This window comes from Dermacentor andersoni, chromosome 1 (genome assembly GCF_023375885.2).
Source record: "Dermacentor andersoni chromosome 1, qqDerAnde1_hic_scaffold, whole genome shotgun sequence".
Classification (NCBI taxonomy): domain Eukaryota; kingdom Metazoa; phylum Arthropoda; class Arachnida; order Ixodida; family Ixodidae; genus Dermacentor; species Dermacentor andersoni.
In genome coordinates, this window is record NC_092814.1 from 59,174,158 (window position 1) to 59,198,604 (window position 24,447).

Here is a 24,447-nt window from a genome sequence, read left to right on the forward strand (position 1 = left end):
AGTGTTTAAAAACCGCTGTTGTGCGGCTGCTCAGGTCACTTCTCTCAAGCAGTCATGTTAGACTGATGTACTTTCTCAAACAGTCATGTTAGACTGATATAAATACTGTAAATAAACCCATATTCCTCGTTCTCGATGAGAAGCAGTCCTTCCCTTCATCAACGTCCTCAGCGTGGATAAGTTGGACGACGGCATGGGCCAGCTACCTTCTAATTCATGCCCGACTCCAATCTTGACAACGGATCACGAGCGATGGGATTGAGCCCCCAATCCTGACAACCTCCAGAAGCTGCAGTGCCTAGTTTTCCGGCTGGATCCGGGAGGCGATAGGCGGCGAAGAGAAGCGACGGGTTGGGGCGAATGAGACTGATGGCGTCGAAGTGAGGGCGAGCGGCTGTAGCGAAGGTTCGGAGCAGGAGCATCAGCGGCAGTGGATTCATGGTGGTTGGTATAGGGAACGGAAGGTCCAAAGGTGCGGGAATAAGCGGCGGCGTATGTCCGAGGAGGTGGTGGCCATCGGTTGCGGCAGTGACGAGCGACGTGGCCGATGCGACAGCAGTGGAAGCAGATCTCCGGTCATCAGGGGTACGCCAATCGGACGGGTTACGGCGAGATGTGGCGGAAAAGGACTGCCGAGGACGAGGAGGGCCGCTAGAGAACTGCGAAACGCTGGGTTGAGACGTGGAACACACGGAGTTCAGACCCATGTTCTCAAATTCCTGTCGGACGACGGCCTGAATCATCGCAATGGTGGTTGCATGCTGGCGGATCGGGAGGCGTTGTGGAGAAAGCTGGCGAACAGGCGGCCTCGAGTTGGGGCAAGAGTGGGGCTGAAGATTAATATGCTGAACACAAAGATAATGATGAATAACCGGGCAAGGGAACAAGAATTCAGGATCGTCAGTCAGCCTCTAGAGTCTGTGAAGGAGTACGTTTACTTAAGTCAATTACTCACAGGGTACCCTGATCGCGAGAAGGAAATTTACAGATGAAGAAAAATGGGTTGAAGTGCATACGGCAGGCATTGCCAATCCTGACTGGGAGCTTACCACTATCATTGAAAAGAAAGGTGTACAATCACTGCATTCTCGGTGCTAACATATGGCGCAGAAACTTGGAGGTTGACAAAGAAGCTCGAGAGCAAAGTAAAGACCGCGCAAAGAGCGACGGAACGAATAATGTTAGGTGTAATGCATAGGCGCCGACTACGGAAGGGGGATGGGGGGCTCCGTAGTCGCCCCCCCCCCTGCCGCACGTAACGTGTCAATGCCAGAATTTCGTCACCCACATCATTTGAGGTTTCTTTTGACTTGCCTCGATCTTCTCACTTAAAATTTTATTGTGGCTAATAGCTCACTGCATCATTGTTGGCGCGGACGTGCACGGATTTTAATTCATACTTTGCTCTATTTCTCCAAATCCTGACAGTAGGAGGACAAGCGCATTAGAAGTACTAGCGGCGGCTGCCTCATCCGTATTTTCTCACTTCAACATTGTTTTAAGTTTCCACTGTAAACACCATACACATATACAATAAACTTAAATATATATATACACTAGGACAAAGTTTATTATATTTTTAAAGAGAAAGAGGTAGCCAATTAACAATTATTTCTAAAGGTATGGATTATGCCTAGAGAATAAATATGTTGTTGTATGTTCACCTCGCTTCAAAATGCATTGCGTGCTTTTTGCCTGAAAAAAAAAAAACAAAGAAAAAAAGCCTGTAGACGTTAGTGACCCCTTCGGCAAAGTCTTTTATCAACGGCGTGTGAAATGCACGTGAATGATATGTCTCAGTATCGCTTCTCCTTCCAGTAAGCAAAGCTAACGACTCATTAAAAAGACACTTCTAATAATTTACAACATTTATTAGAAATGGAAACACCGTCACTTGCATGCAGAGATCATGAATATATACAGGCCTGTCCCAATTAACTATCATGCCCCAAGATTGAAAAGAAAAGCAATGCGTACTTGAAGAAAACCTACTGCATATTGTTTTCAGTACACTGGAATAGCTGCCGGTGATTATTTCGTTACTGAGATTTAATTAGGTAATTGTAATTGAAACGTGTGGCCCGGTGTTTCATCATCATCATCAGCCTGGCTACGCCCACTGCAGGCAAAGGCCTCTCCCATACTTCTCCAACTACCCCGGTCACGTGCTAATTGTGACCATGTTGTCCCTGCAAACTTCTTAATCTCATCTGCCCACCTAACTCGGCCGCCCCATGCGACGCTTCCCTTCTCTTGGAATTGTTACGTTTCGCCTACGACGCGCGGTATAGCCGGCGCGGATGCAACGGACCCCGGGGCTTCGTTCAAAGCGGCGGACATTTTGGCCCGTTCGGAGCTCCCACAGTCTCCCCGCCAAGCGCGTCCAGGCGTGTTTCAGTGCCACGTGTCTTCGTGTGTGCGTGTGTGCCCACGCTTGTCAAAGCGCGGCAGCCGGGGAGAGGAGCTCCCCAAGTGTGAAGCGAGGAGGTCTGACCACGGCGCCGGCCTGGCGGATGCGTCACTACACTCGTCTCAACCTGTCTCTCAGCGTGTCCGTGCCCAGTCACGTGCGCATCTGACGAGACGTTCCTCCTTGCCCTCAGCTGCGAGACTATAAAAGCAGCTGCCCCGGACGCCGAGAGAGGCTCCGATTTCTTCTGTCGAGTTACGTGCTCTCCCGTCTCTCACTTCGGTCGACCTGACCGCCCGCTCTTTTGCGATGTTAGAATAAACCAGTTGTTCTGTTACCAGTCGACTCATGCTTTGCCGAGACCTTCGGATGCTTCCAGTGCCCCAGGCCGCCAGGCCAACGCTACCCTTGGGGCTTGCGACCCGATTGCAACAACGGGTGTTAGCGCTGAGTTTGCAACAACTCGTGCCAGCACTGAGATTTCAAACAGAATCCAGTCCGTAACCCTTAATGTCGACCATCGGTTATCTCCCCTCCTCATTACCATGTCCTGCCCATGCCCATTTCTTTTTCTTGATTTCAACTAAGATGTCATTAACTCGAGTTTGTTCCGTCACCAAATCTGCTCTTTTCTTATCCCTCAACGTTACACCCATCATTCTTCTTTCCATAGCTCGTTGCGTCGTCCTCAATTTAAGTAGAACCCTTTTCGTAAGCCTCCAGGTTTCTACCAAGTAGGTGAGTACTGCTAAGACACAGCTGTTATACACTTTTCTTTTCCCCAGTGTTTGTCACTGGGTTATTCCCGACGGTTCATTAAACGACGGCTTGGTAGGCTGCCGGATCGTCGGTACGCAGTTGCCGATTGCGCTCCGCTGCACGTAGGAGCTCGTTCCCGGTTCTGCTCGCGGCGTTGCTGATCGAAAGGTGCCTGCTCTTCAGGAGTACGTATGACGCGTGGCCTACCTATTTCGGAGCTGGCGAGAAACTGCTGCGCACCCGCTCGGCTGCGACGGAGAGCAACGACGTCGCTACTGGCGCAGCCAATCACATGCCTCTCTCTCGCTTTTTTTTTCATGCATTCGCACGGGGTTGCACCGGAGGAGTTTTCGGCGTACAGGCGACAGACGGACGGTTGAATCGGCTAGGTGTGCTGTGTGTGTCAGATGTGCCTTCTGTTGTCCTTGTCTAGCTTGCGCTATAACAAAATAAGATAGCCATATACAGCTTCGCTGTAATACATCGTGATCGCGCTATAGCGCCTTATCTGCCGCACCTCGGTCGAAGTAACACGTCGCGTTTGGTGTTAGTTGGAAGCAAGCTGTGATAGCTGTTGTCTTAGCGTAGATAAAGTGCACGGAGGGTTCTTCCTTTTTTTTTTGGCACAGAACCTATCACCCAAAAAGCGAATTGACATCAGTGCAAATGTTTAAAGGTGCATTTTGTTTTGTCCTAGTCGCCATGTTTTTCTCTAATGGGCAGAAGGCATGGTCCTTGCTTTCAGAGCTGCAAATGACAACATGAGGAAGGCCGCAAATATATATGTCTTGGAAGTGTGGCAGTAGACCAAACACTTCGACTATTATCAGAAATGATGAAAACCTGAGACAAACCCGAATCTTCAAGAAATAGCGGCGTAGGACTTCATCTTTGAGTCCTAGCCTACGCAGATGTTCTAGCATTTATGGCCTCAAACCCTCATGCTAGCGTACGGGACGTGGCCACCCAGGTATAAATTTCCAAGTCATCAGTTTGGAGGATTCTAAACAGCCTTTCACCTCTACCACTTTAACCAGCATGAATACTTGGAAGATAGGGACCTGTAGAATCGTCTAGATTTCTCGAATTGGACCCTCACAAATGCCGATGAGTCACCGTTCTTTTTGAGCAACATCATGTACACAGATTAAGCCAATTTTCACAGAAACGCCCAGGTAAAGTTGCATAATGCACGCTATTGGAGAAACTACAATGCACACTGGATAAAGCGCAATTGGCACCAGTACAGGTGGTCGTTCAATGTGGGGTGCGGAATTTACGCTGGTGCTATAATCAGTCCATCTTCTTCGATCACACACTGACTGGACAGCGTTACATGGACGAAATCCTTGAAGGAGTAGCGGATGAGTTTCTAAGCAAAGTCCCACTGTCACGTCTTCCACTTCTGTGGTATCAGCAAGATGGAGCACAAGCACACAGCAGCAACCAAGCACGAAACTGGCTGGATGCGACTTTCATGTGCAATAGGTTGAAAGGCACAGACCTGCAAATTGGCCGGTTAGGTCATCTGACCTCCCTCCACTTGATTTCTTTCTTTGAGGTTATATGAAAGATCGTACTTACATGATCGAGGCGGACGTCAGATCAGCTCAAAACAAGGGTAACGGATGTCAGCTGTAGAATACGAGCGTCGGTCATCAAGAAAGTCACTAAGATGCGATAAAGCAGACTCAGTACTGCATAGTTGCAGAAGGACACCTATTCGGACACGTCCTCTAGGCATCAATGGAGCTTATGAATTCACAAATAATAAGGGCACACTAAAATCTCATGTATCTCTTTTTTTTTTTTTTTTTTGCAGGCATCCCGATTGCCAATTCGGCTCATTTAGAAGTGGTTATTTAGTTTCTTCAACGCATCGGTTTTGCTTTTTCTGTACACGTGGGTCGCTTCCTGGTGTTTATGTTGCTTTTATTTTATGCCATGAAGCTGTTTTTTCAGCACGCATACACTTTCACAAATAATAAAGCCGTCACTTTAACTTGACTTTGATCCGAAGCAAGTTTCTGGCGCGAAATATAGCTGCGCGCGCACTCTGTCGATGCGGTGCGAGTAAAGCCGGAATTCTGAAACATGCTCTGCCTCTTACGTTGCTCTTCGCGTTTTTTATTCGTGGTCAGAGCGGCGCTTCGGCCGCGTTATCAAGGGGCTTTTGTTATCAATGTGATCAGTCTGTCTTGAGAGATGGATAAGGGTGACGTAGAGAGGAAGGAATAGCTGCAAAGCCGCGAAACCTGCTGTTGGCGCTCCTTCTGTACCATTATCAAGGTGATGCGCTCTCTTCGAGTTTGCAACAGGCGATGCAGTTGCTTTCAATCAGCTTATCTGAAGGCGCTGCTTTGTTATGCGGGTGGGAGCGCATTCATGTGGTATTTTTCATATTTCGCGAGGTTTGTTTGCCATTCAGAAAAAATTGCACGCAATTAGTCTGTCGCTGAAAACACAGCAGTTAGATGTCATTTGTGGCTGCCTACAAATGCCTCATTGACACCTTAATAATTAGGACAGTACTTCTCGAGTTAGATAATTAATTGCATTTGTCTAATTAAATCTCAGGAACGAAATAGTAACGGGTGGCTACTCCACTGTACTGGAAACAATATGCACAAGGTTTTCTTCGAGTAATGCAACTGCTCTTTGTCTTGGTCATGATGGAAGTCTTGGTGCATGATGGTTGGGGCACCCTGTATAATTCACTCAGCAACCGAAATGAGGCCAAGCCGGATTCATTTGAAATCAGAATCAACAGCAGTCATGCGCAGGTGCGCTTATACTCGGACTCGCAGAAAAAGAGAGAGGCTGTTGCCGAAAAGGCGAAGCAGTATTATTGACAGCGAAGTATTACACGAAGGAAGATTACACCACCGAGAGACGCCAGATTCTTGGTGGTGAGAGAGGACTCAGGCTATGAGGTCTTGTAAATTCTCATATAAGGCCTTCACTTCAGTGAACAATTCTTCGAGGTCACGAAATTTATTCAAGTGCAAGAAGTATATATATGGGGTTTGGAAAGCTGGGACATTAAGAGAAAAAATGGAGCTGGACAAGCCATGTAATGCGTAGGATGGATAACCAGTGGACCATTAGAGTTACAGAATGAATGCCGAGAGAAGGGAAGCGCAGTTGAGGATAGCAGAAAACTAGGTGGGGCGATGAAATTAGGAAATTTGCAGCCGCAAGTTGGAATCAGTTGGCACAGGACAGGGGTAATTGGAGATCGCAGGGAGAGGCCTTCGTCCTGCCGAGGACATAAAAATAGGGTGATGATATATATATATATATATATATGATCAGAAGGCTTGCATCACCTCCCCTCCCCCCGCACACAAATACATAGAGAGAAGTGGTTCTTGAAGGGAAAAGGAAAGGTTGACGCTATTTTCTGCAGCCCTTACGGGAGCACGACTCAGCGTCAACAGGGGTGGGAGGATGGTGGGAGCAAAGGAGATAGGAGAGTAGGGGGTTAAAGTGTCGCCATGGCAGCGGCTGAGCAGTCCGGCAGAAAGGGCCTAGTGGGTCCGGCAGGAATGGTAATCTGGTGAAAGGCAAGGGGGCGGTGATACAACAGGAGCCAGTTGGTTGGGGCAGACCGAGTAGCCTGGAGTGGTTAGGATAGCCGTGAGGCTATCCATCTTTGCAGAAAATCCTAGTCTCTCGCCGAGAGCCCCGACACACATACACACTCAATAACTAGTTGGCACACCACTGGGTGAGAGGGCTATTTCAGGACAGACAAAAAAAAAAGTGGTGGCAATATCAGTCGGCACAAGTAGGGACTGGCGAGAGCCTCGTTCCAACTAGTGAGGAACCTCGTTCAGGCAAAGTTGCCTTCTTCCCCAGTCTGCAGTCCCTGTGCAGCAGATGCCATCAAAATATTGGTAATTAGATTGTTAAGATTTTAATTAGTCAGAATTACTCAATAAAAAAAAAAAGCTTGAATTCTAAGGGACAGGCAAGCCAGCACAGTATTTCCCAAGACATATTAGTATTGGTGGAACTCTTGCAAGCAGTTTGCATTCTTGCCCAGACATACATGTATATTGCAATTTGTGCAATGTACTGGTGACCCCAGGGGCAGATTTAGCTCTTTCCCCATAACGGGTCTATAGAAATTGATCAATTAAAATTTTTTTCTACATGCAATACATTTCCGTTAGAATTCTTCTACTACCAACACCATACGCACTTTCTGAAATGGTGACTGAACTTAACTATTGATCAGATTTGCCAATACTTGGCAGACTGGGGTGTCTGAAAAAATATAGGTAAATAGGTATTGTGGAAACTGGGCTCCGGTGCTCCTAGCACTTCTTCAATAAAACTAAGCAAGATTTGCACTTTGGTCAAGTCAGCAACATAATTTTTGAATGACAACAGCAGTGAATACAGAAACTTCTGTCAGGTTGTCTCATTTTTCGATGCAACATCTGGGCTGTTGTAACTGTCTCAAACAACGGTAGATGCTCAAGAGTGCCTGTCATTTTCATAATTTCATTTAACTAATATCAAGCGCAACATTATTTTTCCCACTGTGGGTTGCTTTTGCCCATCAGCATTTTTACAGCATATGTATGAATTATTATGACCAACCCTTCTCGTCGTGTGAAGTTTTCACTTACACAAGAGCACACAATTGATTTCAGACCGACCTTTGACCGAAGGTAGACTAGCAGTCTGTGTAAATGACCTTATTCATTACTATACAATATTGCACAACACTCATTACTGTACAGGAACATAAAGCACGTGGAGGCTCCAGCACCACTTGATTGTACAGCAGACCAGCTCGCTTGCACAAAAAGGCTGATCGAACACAAACACAATAATGAGGTATGAGGAGGCTTCTGCATGCTCCCTGATCAACCATTGCTTCGCGAGCCTAAAGAATGTAGTAAAAAATGAACCATGTGCCGGCTGCAATGAGTAAAAAATTCTCACTGCACAATAAGAAGTTCCCGGTTTCATGATTGCAAAGCTACTGCTTTCCCATATGGCATGCACACGGCTATGGTTAGTATTGATGGCAACAAACCTGCATAATTTATGTGAACTGACTTACAAAAGTTGGGAACTAGGAGCCCAGGTTCATATTTTGGATATTTCATATTTCAGTTCTCTCAGTACTTACACTAAAAATAGCAAATTATTCTTTCCAGTCATGTTTCTTGAGGTGCTTCTTTCAAATTTCACATAAGAATTTTCAAAAACTGCCCGAGCAAGTATTACTGTTTTACATCCACTCAAAACACCAGTGATCAGGCTTTTAATTTTATGTAACATGGTATACCTTGCGACTACTACGCCTTGAAATAACCCTTTCAACAAAGAAGCACCCAAAATGAGCACATTTTTGAAACAGTTAAAGGGGTGTGACTTGCCCTTCAAGTACCTTACTTTCCCCAGCAGGAAAAAAAAATGGTAGTGTATGACGAGTGAAAAGCATTTTTTTCACAATTGCTTTATTAATGATGAACCATTCCTTAAATCACTTGTTTCGATTTAGTCCAACCCCAAGCATCATTCACTTTTGTTTGTCATTATTCTTTATTGTAACAATCAAACTTTGAAGCACTGTAATATCTGCTACAGTAAGAATACTTAGGCAAATATGTAAACCTTAGTATTACACAGCTAGAAGACAATGGCACATGCAGCGTATACTGGTACCACTGTTTGTGGTGTGGGCTTCAGCATGTCTTCAGACATTCAGCATTCAGAGTGCCCAGGTCCCCCTTGAGAATGCAAGCATGCAGTGCAAGTGTAACGGGATGGCAACACACACTCAACATAAGACGATTCCATCTGCAGTTTTCTGTGAATGAAATATAACTAGTGGGTGTACTGAATGTACTGAAACGTAAGCCTCATACTCATGTGCTCTGTATCTACTCTGCCGTGGCTTGGAACTCATTCCATTCACCAGAAATTACTAGAACTGGTGCATGACCCCTGTTCTGGCAGGCAGTTTTGGAGAACATATTCCATGCACAGTGAAGGTTATGCCTGCACTGAAGAAGCAAAGTACCTTGCGAAACTGTTCTGTGCTACCCTCGTAACAAGAGACACGATACATACCCTTCACAGGGTGCATTTTTCTGAGGTATACTGGCCACAGCTCTTCTACTGAAGGAAGTATATGTAACTTGTACACAAGCACAGACAAAGAAGCCATTTATTTTTTTTTTTAAATAACATAGCAGGTCTTGCTGTACACAATTACCTTTACCGCATTTCTTAAAACAAAAATTACACATAACCTACTTAAAAAATATACACCTCTATTATTTGCCGGGAAGAGCTGTAGTGATTCTGATCCCATGCATGTCTTGTATCTCCGCTTTCAAGGCCTGCGTAAGACGTCGCAGCACATGAGAAATAAAAACACGAGCGTTCAATTCAGCTTGAGCAGAAAAGGAACAGAAATATAGTAGTGGTACGGTTCCTCACCTCGTTAACCAACCTATGTTGCTGTACCCTAGACAGATTCTTAAATACAGTCGACTGGACGTACACTTCGTACATTGCACCGCAACCACCTGCAAGAGAAAAAGGGGAAAAAAAAAACATGAAAGCGCAGTACAGTATGACTAAACGATATGTATGTGCTGTGCCCTTGACGAAACAAAACATTCGCTTGGCATATTAACGATAACGTGTCTGCTTGTTGTAGTGTGCAGTGCTCACTCATCACCTGAAATATCCTTCACTTGTATGTCTTCCGCCTCCGGAAATTTTTTTTGAAGAATAGTGGACAAACTTTTTTCACCACTTGTTTTAAGCGCCTCGTTTGATAAATGCCTAAAAACCTGGAATGGAGGGAACAGACCAACTTCACTTTACGATCTTCTATCTTCTTTTAAAAGGAAACATTCCCCAATTCCTTAGACCAGTAAACACTCTCTTAGCAAAGAGACTAACCTGTAAGTGCCGCACGAAACTTGAAAATACTCGGGACATCGCGAATGTCCGCGGTTGCAGTTTTATGCGCGCATGCATGAGCTGTACAGTGTTAGCAGGCAACAAAATTTGCACGCCAAATTTGCGATACCCAAACAGCGAAGCGTAGTAAATGAGCATCAGTGGCTTCTTACAATACGATATTTGCTTGCTACCGCTGCGGTGTAAATTTAAAAAAAATATATATTTATTGGATCGTTATAAGCAGAATTAAGCTGACGCTTTGCAGGGTAGAACGAAGCAGTTTCGGAATCGAGCACGTGAGCCTGGAATCGGATAGCACGACGGCCGCAAGCAAAGAAATAATCATATGGAAATAATATCCATAATATCATACCACAGAATACCTATCGTTGGACACTGAGTGTAATGTGTCTTTGGTATGTTGAGACTTTTGGCCAACCACAGAGAGGCCTATGCGCCCGCTCGTCCTAGTAGCTAGCTACTGAAAATTTGCCAATAAGTCACTCGAACTGGGGTTCGTTGTAATCCCAGTTGCCAATTTTCATCTGGGGGTTAGTCTGAGCCTGGCAGATTGCATGGCTGGTTAAGCGTCGATTGCAGGGGGCCAAGGGTGTTCTTACGAGCTGCATTTTTTTGTGGGCATGTATGATGACATGTATGGAATCTGTCACCTAGCCAAGTTTCCTAGCACTAGGTGGTTGAAGGTACAAACTGCATTGGACCCGAGGTTAAAATAGATACTTAGAGATGTTAAATAGAGGTTAAATAAGGCTATCTTCAAGTTTCAATTTAAGACTTTGTCACCATAGTCATCATAGCAGTCAATGGTCAAACATATCTTGAAAATGTGTACTGCTATTTGTGATAAGATTTTTGAGCCTTGCTGAATCTATTGGTAGTTATCTTGGCAAGTTGATCTGTAGCGCCCATTTCTTACTGAGCTACTATAATTTTATAGCTTTTTAGTGCAGCCACCTTACAGCAAGTGGTTTCTCACCGTCTATAACGAGATAGCACACTTCTGTATGTCATGAAGGCAGAAATGTAAGCAATGAAAAGAGTAACTGAATGAAGAAATTGCCTGACTTTTCTGTTTCATTCCTGAGTTAAGGTTTAAGAATGTTCCGACTAAGACTATCAATTTTCTATCTTTTAGTTTCATTTTTGTGCAGCACCTAGGACTGCATGGTCTCTTGGAACCACCTGCAGATCCAGGATGAATGCAGATATACATGTCACATGTTTCTTGAATAAACATTAGTTGGAAGTAGCACTAGTGGTTGTCATCTGTTGTCTTGAATTCATGCTAACCAAATCTACAAACCTACACCAAGTAAGCTGATCTTGGTCAATCAAGAAATGTTTAGTCTGCATTCCTTTTTAAGCCAATTGAGCACAGACCCAGGTAATTTGGCCACATATTTGTTGTGCTCGCATGGCAGTACAAAACATAGCAGGTGCTTTGAGAAACATTCTGCAGCCAAAGCAACAAATATAAGAAAGCGTCATTAGTTTTTTATTATGCTTTGCAATGTCATTGTTCATAAGCTCTTCACTTTATATACAGCGACATGCATTATTTAATATTAACAAGTGTAGCACAAGAAATGATTCATGTAACTTTCCTTTCAAATGTGATGAAAACAGGCAATATATAACAGCATTAGCCAAATGTGGCTTGCATGTATTTACAAAATCTATGCACATAATGGGCAATGTTTGAAGTCAATGTAAATCACAACTTTCAGCAACTCCAAGAAATGACTTCAGACACGACTTTTTTTTTTTTCAGCACCAACAAGCACTTTTTAAGCTCCTAAGGATCTTTTCTTTAAAATATTCTCAAGGGTCAAGTGAAACAATAAATAGGGAGACCATGTTACTGTTTTGTCCTAGTAGTATCCTGTTTGCAGGTGGAAAATGACGCAGTGGCAAAATATCCAAATACATGTGAGCCAAAAAAGGAGCATTCATAACATTTATACACTAAAAAAGTGTTGTTGCGATCATCATTCAGCACAGTTGCAAACATGGCTGCTTAATTGCTCATCACAGGTGTGACAACCATATATACAAAAATTTTTAAAAAGCGAAGTGTGTCAACAGCATCAGCAGAGATGGCTCACAAATGCAACAAAATAGCATCCAGACAAATCTTTCCAAAGTTCGTAAGAACAGCACAAAAAATGACAAGACAAAAATTCAAGTACACATCAATATGCATTGAAGCAACACCTAATTATTAATTCAGGTTGTAAGTGCAGACATGGATATGTGATGCCTTTGCCAAGGTTAGTTAGAAATTCACTGTTTTGTTTCATTCTCAGTGATGGAAGCGGCACTTGGTATTTTGGATCAGCTTTTGGAGCAGAAAAATTTGCTGTTTGCAGCAAGAATGCTTTGGAGCAGTAACTTACTGCTCTAGTGCAAAGAGGAAGCTCTGTATATGTTAGTACTTTCTGGAACATTGCATTCAGTATACATTATACTAATATGCAATTACTTTTTCTTCAACTTGCTATTCCAATTTATTGCTCCAATATGAGAAGATGAAGACGAGTGCAAACTTAACCTTAATTCACAGAATTCTGCATTTCAATGAAGAGTTGTTGGAACACCAAAGCTAACAAAGAATGTAAACAGACAGTGACGGAGTCCATGCTTTTCATGATTCAATAAATATGTTAGGCAGTGAGAGCACAAAATCAATCAATCCATCAAACATCAGCCCACATCTCTGATATTAGTGACAGTTTCATAGCACATGCTGAGATACTAACCAAACTAGCCAATACTTCAATGTGATGCCCAAGGCCATGCCAAGATACACTACTCTGCTTCGTGCTGTTGATAACACAAAATGCACCCAGTCCACAGAAAGAAAAACAAAATGGTCTTAACATGTAATAATGAAGTGTTAAATTCTCTTTACAGTGAATAGTTACTTACCACATGTACACTTTATTTACATGCATGGTCAGTACATGGACTCATTTTTATTACATAAAAAAACTATAGCCACTACATAAATTCCATCTTTGTGGATTGCTTACTTGGCTGTGCAGATGTTAAGTGCAGATTACTTTTCAGGCAATTGCAGAGAATTAGTGAGTCAATTCACAAAATATTGTGATGGGCACATGCTGACATCAATTCTCAAATATGTAATTCAATTCACTCAATTACTCAACTAGACACACTGCATATTCTGTGTTAATGGAGTAGGGAACAGCTAAACTGAATCATGGCACATAATACTCAATCACAATGGCCTGAAACTGATGACAACTAATTTGCTAGCTGGCGAAAGGAAAACAAAAAAGACCAAATCTAATTGTGGAGTTTACAATCCCAAAACTACACAGCGGGTTATGAGGGATGCCCATAGTGAGAGGCTCTGGATTGATCCCGGGTTCTTTAACGTGCACCTAAGCCTAACCAAAATGACCAATCGCTGCTGGCCTGCATGTCAGCAAAACAACCAAGAGATCTTGATGATAACTAGCCCTCAAAATTGTTGTAGTTAATACATCCATCTCAGTTTGTTAGTCAAATACTGCATTTCTCTCTGCCATACACTACTGCTGCAAAGATGGAGCCCATGTTGCCGACACAGCCTCTTTAAAATCAAATTTGTATAGGCTAAAATAACAAGCCCCATTATAACATGATTAAAATAAACATCTTTACACCTTGTATAGGGAGGGAAAACTCATTTTCTTGTTGAAGGAAAGCCATGAGCAACAAGTACAGCTACCCATACCTTGATATGTGCACGGGAGGAGAAACCGGCATAGCATGAAGGAACATGACACAGTGTAGCAGTTGTAAAATGTAGAATGAACAACAACAAAAAAGCAGTCTGAAATATAACAATGTGTTGCAGTGCAGTGGTAAAATTCCTATGTTATGGGTAGTAGTTTCTAGCAGCTTTGGCAAATTCAGATTGTAAATATATACATGCAGATTCTACCCACTATTATTCAGATACACATGTTGCAACATGTCAGCCAAGAATTCCATGTCATTATGGCTTATACAGCAGATTAATAAAAATAAGCACATTCTGCATGCATGAACTGAACAAGTATGAATCGACAACTTGGGTGAGCTCATAATCCATGCAGTCTTGAAAGTAGCACAAGCTAGGCATGTATGATGAACAGGAGACACCATGTGTATCTCCAATTCTTCATCCTTAGCTGACTTGCGCGACTTTCAAAAATGCGTGTTTAAGCATAGCTTAGTGATACGACAAGCCAAGGGGAGCCTTAATGAACAGAAATTTACAAAGTTCACAAGAAGTGGCATGACATGCTGATCTGATGTAACTATACTTGAAAGAGCAAAGCAACAAGCTGAACATTGGCACGTTACGCAAACTTTCCCATATGGATTGAAAACTTGAAATTGAATCCGATTAATACAAACTTGCATTCCCGTACAACTACAGAGGTCACGAGGAAAAAATTTCTAAATGTTTTCCATCTTTCAAATGAGTACCAACCCCTCTGCACATTACAACTTATGGTGCGACTATTACTAGTGATGAAACTGCATAACACAGCTCGTAGTTGTCTTGTTTGCTGCTCTATGTGCCTCATTTTCCAAAAAGGTAAATGTTAGCTCGCAATCACTGCCAATAAACATTTCGCTGGCCTTCAGTTTTTGTGATAGAGTGTACACCATTAGACGACAGTGTCGCCTAATGGTGCAAGAAAACGGGTTTTCTGAGGTCCAAACATGCTCTCTACCACATGCTTACAACCTTGTCACTGGAAATAAAATACTGCCTTGCCCCTGCTCTTGCTTCACTTATCACGTCTAGTTCATCATGACTTTGTTGCAATCATTATTACAAACAGGTGGACATACTTATACGCATGCATATCACACTCCTTAACCTTAACTGAGAAATGTGTAAAAGTAGGGTTGAAGATTAATAAGCAAAAGACAAAGGTAAGGTTCAATAGCCTGGCAAGGAAACAAGAATTCATTATCACCAGTCAGCCTCTAGAGTCTGTGCAGGAGTACGTTTATCTAGGTCAATAACTCATAGGGGACCCTGATCATGAGAATTAAACTTACAGAAGAATAAAAATGGGTTGGAGCGCATGACAGGCATTACCAAATCCTGACTGGGAGTTTACCACTGTAGTTGAAAAGCAATCATTGCATTCTACTGGTGCTAACATATGGGACAGAACGGAGGTTAACAAAGACTCTCAATAACAAGTTAAGGAATGCGCAAGCAACGGAACAAAATATGTTAGGCCTAATTCTAAGAGATGGAAAGACAGCAGTGTAGGTCATACAGCAAACAGAGATAGCCGATATTCCGATTGGCATTAAGAGAAAAAAATGGAGCTTGGCAGGCCATGTAATGCATAGGTTAGATAACTGGTGGACCATTAGGGTTACAGAATGGGTGCCGGGAGAAGGGAAGCGCAGTCGAGGACGGCATAATAAGACTATATGGGGTGATGAAATTAAGAATCTTGCAGGCGCATGTTGGAATCAGCTAGCACAAGACAGGGATAATTCGAGATCACTGGGACAGGCCTCCATCCTGCAGTGGACATAAAAATAGGCTGACAATGACCCCATCACACTCATGCGGCAAAGATGCCACGTGCACGGTAAATCGCATGCGTGTGATATGGATGTTGTTGCATTCAGATACAAAACCTACAAACATAGCAAGAAAGAAAGCACACCCTATCACAAAATGGTATCGACTGGTATAGAAAATGTCACCAATACATTTTGCATGACAAGAGGACTGAAGAAATCCTGTTGGGATTATCTCCTGCTGTTTGTCAACCATCATGTAAAACTAACTCTCACATGATAGTTGTACTTTCAGGAATCGGGAAATGCGAGATGCAATTCATGAAGAGTCCATTTACATATAATCTGGCACTTCATTTTTGCAACACACTACATTAAATTACATGCACCACCCAGGCCAATTTGCTTAACTGCTATATGTATGCATCAATATTTTTACCTAGTTCAGCTTGTGTGCTGTGGTTCCAGAATATGCTGAGAAATGAACCATACGGACATTCTACTACTTCATTAAGAAACCTCAATTTGATAGTAGAAAGCATCATTTAATATATTATAGCAAAAGATCTTCTGAGGCCTTTTCCCCAAACAGTAAAGCAGCCACCAGCTAAAGTGCAATCTGGCAATCAAGTAATATAGATGTCGCTAAAATTAAACCAAACTGCTCAAGTTTCAGTTGTTCTAAGCGAGTGTCCATTATTGGCTTGCTACCAAAATTTTTCCAATGTGAGAGGTCAAGTGCCCTTCTGTAACAAAAGGTCACTAATGACACACAGAAGCGAGATGTTCTCCACTCATGACTGATACAAGGCATGTGATAGGAGTGTGAACAAACTGCAAGAAAATTTCTCTGCTCGGATGTTCTCTTCAGTGATTATGCATAGAAACTTTTGTCACCGCCTAATGTATTTCACTCACCAAAGCTTTAACGCATCATGTACTTATTCATATATGCATCTTCAGACAAATGCAGGCACCGCACCTTAAGAGCCACAAGTTCTTGCACAAAGCTTCAGCAATATATTGGCGACCCACACTTAATGCATTCAGGCATTGTGAACCTGAAGAGAACTTGCAATACTTTGGGACAAAATTTTCAGTGACAAGCAAAATTGCTATGCACATAATTTTGCATGTGGCATTCCATGCCCAGCTAAGCTTACCATTACGGCTTAAGAGAACATAGTACGCGCCATAAGTTGCTCTTACACTTGAAGTGAATTCTTGCATCAGAAGACTTCTGCTGTGCTAGTAAAAGTACTTTTGGTAAAAATAGCAGATGGGAATGGCTATAGCAGAAGAGGGTTGTGCAATGCTGAAATGGACAATACCATGGATGTGGTCATGAGGTTGTTGTTTTTTCTTTTAAATAAACAATTCTGGAAGTAACTCTAGCTCAACAACAAATAGTTTCCATGAACTTTGCACAATGAAGCCTACTGCATCTGACATGGTGATTCCTTTCATAAAACGCAGGCAAGTTGTCAGTGAAGTGCCATGTGCCAACTGTGCACGCTTTGCGTGCAATCTTGCCTGGTTGAGATCTCGAGCCATTCAATTTCCCTCAGTGAAGTTTGTGTTTCCTGCTCCCACAGTGACCATTTACGGATTGGCTTAACAACTGCGCTGATGTTCACAGTCAACATCTGAATAACATACCACTTATTCACACTTCTGCTTTACAAAAATATGACTATGAAAACACAGATTGCTTTTCTAATCATCAGTGGTATCAGGATTTCACTGGTGCTCCACAGCTTAAAATGCAACAAGCGAGTGTGTAAGCAAACTGCATCTCACTGAAGTGTTGATATAAGTGTTGCTATTACTCAACAATTCTGCTTAACACATGAAGTGTGCAAAAGCTCCACATCTGCTACCTGACCATACACTACAGTCACATGCTTCCAGGTGCACGACAGGCCCACTGGCTAGCGTTTTACAACGAGAAATTTCCTAGACCACCGTACACACTGCTTCTATGCAGCCCAGCAGACATTCACTGCAGAAGCAATCACAGCAACAGTTGTGCGCGACACTCAGGGGCTCAGGACCAGCTCGAAGGGCGCAGTCAGGGGCGGCTCCAACGTGGCGCTCACGTCCGAGGCAGCCGGCGAGACGTCTTCGAAGCCCTGACCGAACGGCGACGTGCCCAGAGGCTCTTCGGCGGGCGAAGCCGAGCCGTCGTCATGCCGTGGGTCGCCGCTGGGCCGTGCCCCGCGGCGGCGGGTCCCGGCCGGCAGGTCGGTCCGCATGGCGAGCATGGCGGCCTGCATCTTGGCCAGCATGCTCTCGGGCACAGAGAAGCCCACGATTTCGTCCAGCATGAGTCCCGGGCTACCGCGGTATTCGTCAGTCTCGGCCAACTCGCGGATGTCCTCGACGAGCAGCATGTAGGCCTTGCCGCCCGTGGCCGGCATCTGGTTGTGCTCGTACAGCCACTGCTTGTCCTCCTGGTCGCCGGAATACTTGAACACCTCCGGGTGCTTAATGTAGAGACGACCGCGCGTGGCACCCAAACCCAGCGCCTTGTTCGCCTTGGCACCCATGATAAACTGTGAGCTCGGCTGAAGCCGCGCCGGATCCCACTTGGGCCCTTCCCGCTTCACCGCATCAGCCTTCAGCTTGCACGGCGTCGACCGACCCGACAGTACTCCGCTCTGGTGCAGCGGTGGCCGCCCTTTCTTCTTTTTCACCAGTTGCAAGCTCGCTTCGGAGTCAGAGTCAGAGTTGTCGCGTCGCTTGCGACCCGTCACCGCATGCTTGCCAAAAAACCGACCTAATTTTAGGTCTGATGGACTGTTGCGGCCTGAGTCAATGTTGTAGTCTGAAGTTGGGCTGTTGCCTCTTGTATAACTGCCGTGGTACATTTTCTTGGCTTCTTCTAAGATCTGTCGGCACACGGCTTGTATGTGCTGCTCCGATATGGAGTGCTCGCCGTTGTTGATGCGCACGTTCTCCAGACCAGGCTTGAAGAACTTTTCCAAATACCGCTGTAATATTTCGTCTATTTCGCGGTTAATGCTCCTCTGCAAATTCTGCCGTAGTACATCAAGCGATTTCGCAGAACTTGTGATGCATCCAAGCTTTGCACGACTGATGGCCACAGACTGCGACCGACAGGACGGACGATAGGTCATGGTAGACGGCAAGCATGACAGATTATACGGGCGCATGTTAAATGTATTTAGCCAGGGCACCATGTTTGAACTGTCTCCTGAAAACACTTCGCGAGAACCACGGAACAGCATAGCACTCTTACGATCACTTGCATCCCCAGTTATTCTGCTGCGGTCAGAATCAGAAGTGTCATCGCCTTTGTCAGAGGGAGAATAGATACGTATTTCTGGTATTATAGAAGCCATTGTAGACGATAGGAATAATTCAGAACTATTACGGGGCCACGGAATACCAGGCAGATTGCTTGAAGCTGCTACGCTTGAAACGCCTGGCATCATACTTATTCTATGATCACACCAATATCATACTTGTAAGCTTGTAAGTCGTAATACGGCATTACCTTACTGACTTGGATTGACTTGCAAAGCAACTCGCCGAAGAAAAGAAGACGACAGCTAGCGATAAAATAATATTTTTATTTTAACATTATAACACAATTTTAATTATTTATCTTGAGTATTTAGTTGTATTGCAAGCTTCTGAAATGTGGTTTTTCTTTCAGGCAAAAATCTACCACAATCGTAACAGCCGTACTTGCGTAAACACCATTGTACTTGAATTATTCCTAATTTTGTTTATAAGGGCTGTTGTCTCCAGCCTCATTACTAATAAAGTTGTGTGAAAAGAAGCGCAAGCAATTTGTACAATTTTGTTAGGACTCCATTGGAAGAAACCAAAGATATGCTCGTTCCTTCGGTGCGCGTGCCTCGCTGCCTGGGCTTCGTGGTGTCTCGTTACGGCACTTTCCTCGCACGTTCTTCAGTTCCCTGTCGTGTTCACGAGACCAGCGCGTGCCGGAGGATCTGCCGATCATTGTGGTAATTAGCCATTTGTGATGCGTCCGTGAAGAGTTCTGACGTGCGACTGTAGCCAGAAGTGCTGTGCCTCGTACGTTCTAGCACCCTCAGGTACACCGCAATGTCTGGCGAGAACCGATCAGACCGCCTGCCTACAAATGTTAAACCGGTGAATTACAAGATAGAGCTGAAGCCGGACCTGAAAAAGCTGGCATTTGACGGCCAAATAGTGGTGACAGTGCAGGCAAGTATTCCGCCATTTATGCGTTCGATGTTCCTCGGAGTTGTGCCTCGTGATTGCCGACAAACCGCGCAGGAAACAGTTTCATTTTACTCGTTTCATTTTACTAGGCTTCCTATTCGCTCTTTGAGTAACTTTTTTACACTCTACATATCATACGCTTGTTCTTCCTAAGTGATGCTTTTAGAACAGCGCTCTTACAGCTGCACATGCAACGGCAATCCTTTTGCTCTTCGTGCCCATTTTGTGGAACTTTATTCACAAAACTACTGTTCGCCACATATTTAGGTCATATGTATCTTTCATGGTACATGTTAAATTATATGTATTTAAAATTTGTATTTAGCCTGATGTTTGCATGCGCTTGCACTTATACTTGGCGGGACGTTCGAATCCAAGTACTAGCCCCAGGTTGCGATACAGTTCAATTGTAACAATTCGTTCAATTGAGATGTTACCAATAACTTTGTGCTAATCTCTTTTTATTGCATTCTGAATAATTGCAGATCCGTAAGCCAAGTGATGTCTTCGTGCTCAATTCACTTGCACTTGACATTAAGTCTGCTGAATACATTTCCGATGACGGAAAAGGTATGGATGTTTATCTAGTGTAACTCATGTCTCTTGATTACCTTTTCTTGCAGGCTTTTACTGTGTGCGGCACTCTTACTGCCATGCACTTGAAACATTGGCAAATATCAATGAAACATCAATGATGATTTTTAACTCTTATTTTCTACAGCCTCTGTCATACTTCGCCTGATTGTGCCTTGAATGCCTGTGAAGGGGGATAGAGATCTCTGCTTTGGTAGACTTGAATGTCATAGCTTGCTGTGGTTTCCCCACGCATTCAATGTTTGCTCCCTACATTCTTTCGTTGTTTAAAGTTACGCTGTTAGATTGCAACTTCATTGTTCAAGGCAAGGCTGATGGTAGCTGTACTTTGGCAAGTTCATGCCCACAGTTACAGCACAGCTTTAAACTTCTCTCAAGATAAGGCAACTATAGTTCGTAGCAGTTCTTGCACATGCCCTAAGGAACAAAGGAGGCACAGCAAGGTTTGTTTTCTTCCGGTGAGAGTCGTTCTCTGTGCAAGAGCTTTTAGATGGCGAGTAAATGTTTTGTGCTTGTGCAGTTGGAGACCGGTTGCCACTTTTTGGCCCCGTGGATCAGAATGCATTTCCATTTCTGAAGAATGAATGTGAGCATCACTTCCAGGAGCCACTTTTGGTTAGAGTTGAGCTTTGCAGGGCAGCTTATTTCAGAGAATTTGGAAAAGGTCAATTAAATTTAAATATGTACAAGCACTAGTGTTAATGTAGTATTGACGTCCTCGCCATAAAGAAGTGGCTGCATGCATGGTGTGCTGCGAAATTCTCGGTTGCAGTAGTAGCAGCGTACATAAGTAAAAGTTACATTGTTTAATCATGCATGAGTGCTTGTGAATGTATGACTGTTAGAGATGCAAGTGCCCCTTTAAACTGCAGCTGGTATGCGTGAGCATGCTCCTAAGTACACGTCATGAAGTGGGGCCAGGTCACCATGTTGCCACAAAATGGTAAACGAAATCTTAGCTGGACAGCTACTTTGCCGCTGTTAGAATGTGCAGTGAACTGGGGTATTCTCGTCATTTAAAGGCATACTGCAGCTGAATTTATCTGGATGCATGCTTGATCACCATGCTATTTCTCTATGCATGAGGACTTGAGGCTAAGTTGGCAAGATTAGCTTGCTTTATAGTAACAGGTTCTCGAGAAATACTAAGTTTACTGAAAGAAAGCTACCCAGAATGCTTTCATCATGCTACTTTCACTTGACTTAGAAATGCTGCTACTGGTATTGCACCTGTCATTTTGAGGCCAACTTAGCAATTTTTCTTCAGGAGTTTTGGAATATGTGGTGAAGGGTGTTTATGTAGGTGGGACTTGGATTGCTTTTCAGTATCATTAGCAAAGGGAAGAGGGGGGTTTGCATGGAACTGCTGTTGTGGTGATGCTGTTAAGGCTACTATTGTTGTATATCACCTCTTTCTCACCTTGCCTTTTGTTATTTCTGTTTCCCCATATGTAGGGTAGCCAACTGGGTGCAACCATGATTAACTGCCCTGCCTTTCCTTCTTTATCTCTATCTCATTCTCTCCTTGTCTTGGAGTGCCGGCTGTGTACATGCACAGTGGGGAGGATACCCCTCCAGACAATTGACGCTGTTCGACATGTTTTGAATGTGCCACGAATGTGCCTTTCTTTTGTGGGTAGTTGGCTTTTAATAAAGGGAAAAAATCAGACATCCACCTGTTCGTAGCAAATGCTACAAAGGAAACCCATGCGGGCGCAGGACAGGGGTAATTGGAGATCGCAGGGAGAGGCCTTCGTCCTTCAGTAGACATAAAATAGACTGATGATGATGACGGGTTCTTCGAAAGAAAAGCTTCGCTGTTGAAGACAAATTCGTCCCGGTCCTCTGTAGCATTTGCTACGAATGGGTGGATGTCTGATTTTCTCTTTATTAATTACTTCTCTCCACCTCGCGGGTTTCCGCAGAACTATTACGTGAAAGTAGCTGGCTTTTTTCTGCAAGTTTGCAGTGCTGCAAAAGCAATTATGTGATCAGCATTGGCTGTTTTTGTGACAGCACTGCGCTCTTGAGCAAGCGTTTTGATAACATTCTTGTTGGATTTTTCTTTTTTTTTTTCTTCCCTGGTATTTGTGGCAGCACATTCAGCACATGAAATCTTGTAAACAATGCCCTTATCATATTTATGTATTGAACCTTCCATGGTCTTGAAGGTACTTTTCGTGCAATTGTGGCCTGTATATTTTTCACAAGGAGCTCACACTGTTTGGTTTAATTTACCGGTGCCCTGCAGAACACAAGGTGAGCAGCATTGCCACATCCAAGGAAGAGGAGAGGATAACAATAAAATTTGACACTATGCTTGCTCCAGGCACAGGAAAACTTGGTATTTCATATTCAGGTGAAATGAATGGAAAATTGAAAGGCTTCTACTGGGTGAAATATAAAGGACAGAATGGTGAAGACAAGTTTGGAGGCGTTACTCATTTTGAGGTGAGTTTTACTGCATCATTTTACATAATCATTCTTCAAGAAAATTAGCATTAAAAAAAAAAAATTCTGCCTTACGTTTGCTTGCAAGTAAGGAAAATAATTTTTTTTTTTTTCGAAACGAGTAGGGATGTGGGAATATTCAAAATATCATATATGAATTGACTGAGCTTACTATTCGATTTGTATGCAATTACACAATTTACTATTTGCAATTGTTGAATATTTGTTACTGTTCTTATATAAGGGATAACAACATTCACTGAAGTTTAGTTGAAAGAGATATCTATGCAAATGAGGATTGGGTACTGACTGATTCAGTTGCAGGGAGAGCTACAGTAGTTGCACAAAGGCATCAGTTGCTGAGTGGACATATGGGGCAAGTAACTTTGCTAAACAATTCTGAGTAATTCAGTAAGAATGCTTCACTTTTAGGCAGCCCCTACATGAATGTTTGTCTTGATTTAGGCAAAGCAATGTATTATTTAATTAGCGTCACTATATTTGGCTTCCTTATGTGTGGTGTTATAGTGTCCCTTCTCTTCAAGGAACACAGCAATTTGTTTGTCTGTCGATATGCCATTTCCATGGTATGCCAGATAACTGAAAGAAATTTGTAGTATACAAGCACCTCACCTGACCGAATGTCCAGTTGTACATTGCATTACATGCATGTAATGTATGTAATCCAATGTATGTAAGGTTACATGCATGTAATGCATGTAACCCCTTACGTAATATTCCACACGGAGTCTTTAAGGTAATGAAATGAAATGTGTCAGTGTAAATATATATATACAGGGTGATGATTTTTAAAGGGGCACTAAAGGCAAATATTAAGTCAAGCTGAAGTGATAGATTAGTGCTTGAGAATTTCTAAGGCGTCAATATTATAGTGAACAGGGCCTTAATAATCGAGAAACTGAGGTAAATGCAGGACATGATTAGAGACTCCCCCGGGGCATTCAAGCACTTGTCGGAGGACAAAAGCACTCCTCAGTTAAATTCTGTCACTAGTACGCAACTACTCAGTTGCAAAAAAACATTGTTGTATTGTATTAGAAAACGAAATACTACTTGTACAGTTGTAATTCATTTTTAGAAAAAAGAACTAATTGAAATTGCCCTTCACAATGCTGAGGGTGGTCGAAAGCTTTAGTTTTCGCTCGACTCTGCGCCGCCCACGCTTTTGCGTTTCAGCAGTTTCGTTATCATGTAGTGCTGCACTAGTTTGGTTGGCTCACAAAACTCACACAAACGGCAAGTAGCAGAGAATTCAACTTCCATGTTATGGATGCCCGAACGGTCTACGCCACTTGACCAAAAAGCAGCTGCAGCGGCGAATCCACCGCACTGTCATGTCTCGGTGTCGCCATCTGTTGGGCGCAGTTTAACTCACTGACGGCAGCAAAGAGTGGTGATGGCGTATGCAGCGTCACCATTCCCCCGGTTGGGTGGCAGGAGATTTGAATTTCGAAAAAGGC

General features: G+C 43.5%; 2 protein-coding genes across 2 annotated transcripts in view; one reads left to right on the forward strand and one right to left on the reverse strand.

Moving 5' to 3' along the window:
• Positions 1 to 11,604: 11,604 nt before the first annotated feature.
• LOC126545660 (deoxynucleotidyltransferase terminal-interacting protein 1) lies at positions 11,605 to 19,227 on the reverse strand. Its single transcript, XM_055061526.1, has one exon. It carries the CDS (start codon positions 19,138 to 19,140, stop codon positions 17,722 to 17,724), a length of 1,419 nt encoding a protein of 472 aa, XP_054917501.1. The 5' UTR covers positions 19,141 to 19,227; the 3' UTR covers positions 11,605 to 17,721.
• A 221-nt stretch (positions 19,228 to 19,448) lies between these two features.
• Psa (puromycin-sensitive aminopeptidase) overlaps positions 19,449 to 24,447 on the forward strand; it is a 65,403-nt gene continuing 60,404 nt past the window's right edge. Inside the window, exons 1-4 of the mRNA XM_050193310.2 lie at positions 19,449 to 19,680; positions 19,762 to 19,903; positions 20,407 to 20,491; positions 22,767 to 22,966. Of these exons, the coding sequence (XP_050049267.1) occupies positions 19,544 to 19,680; positions 19,762 to 19,903; positions 20,407 to 20,491; positions 22,767 to 22,966 (564 nt within the window). The 5' untranslated portion in view covers positions 19,449 to 19,543. The remainder of the gene's footprint in view (positions 19,681 to 19,761; positions 19,904 to 20,406; positions 20,492 to 22,766; positions 22,967 to 24,447) is intronic.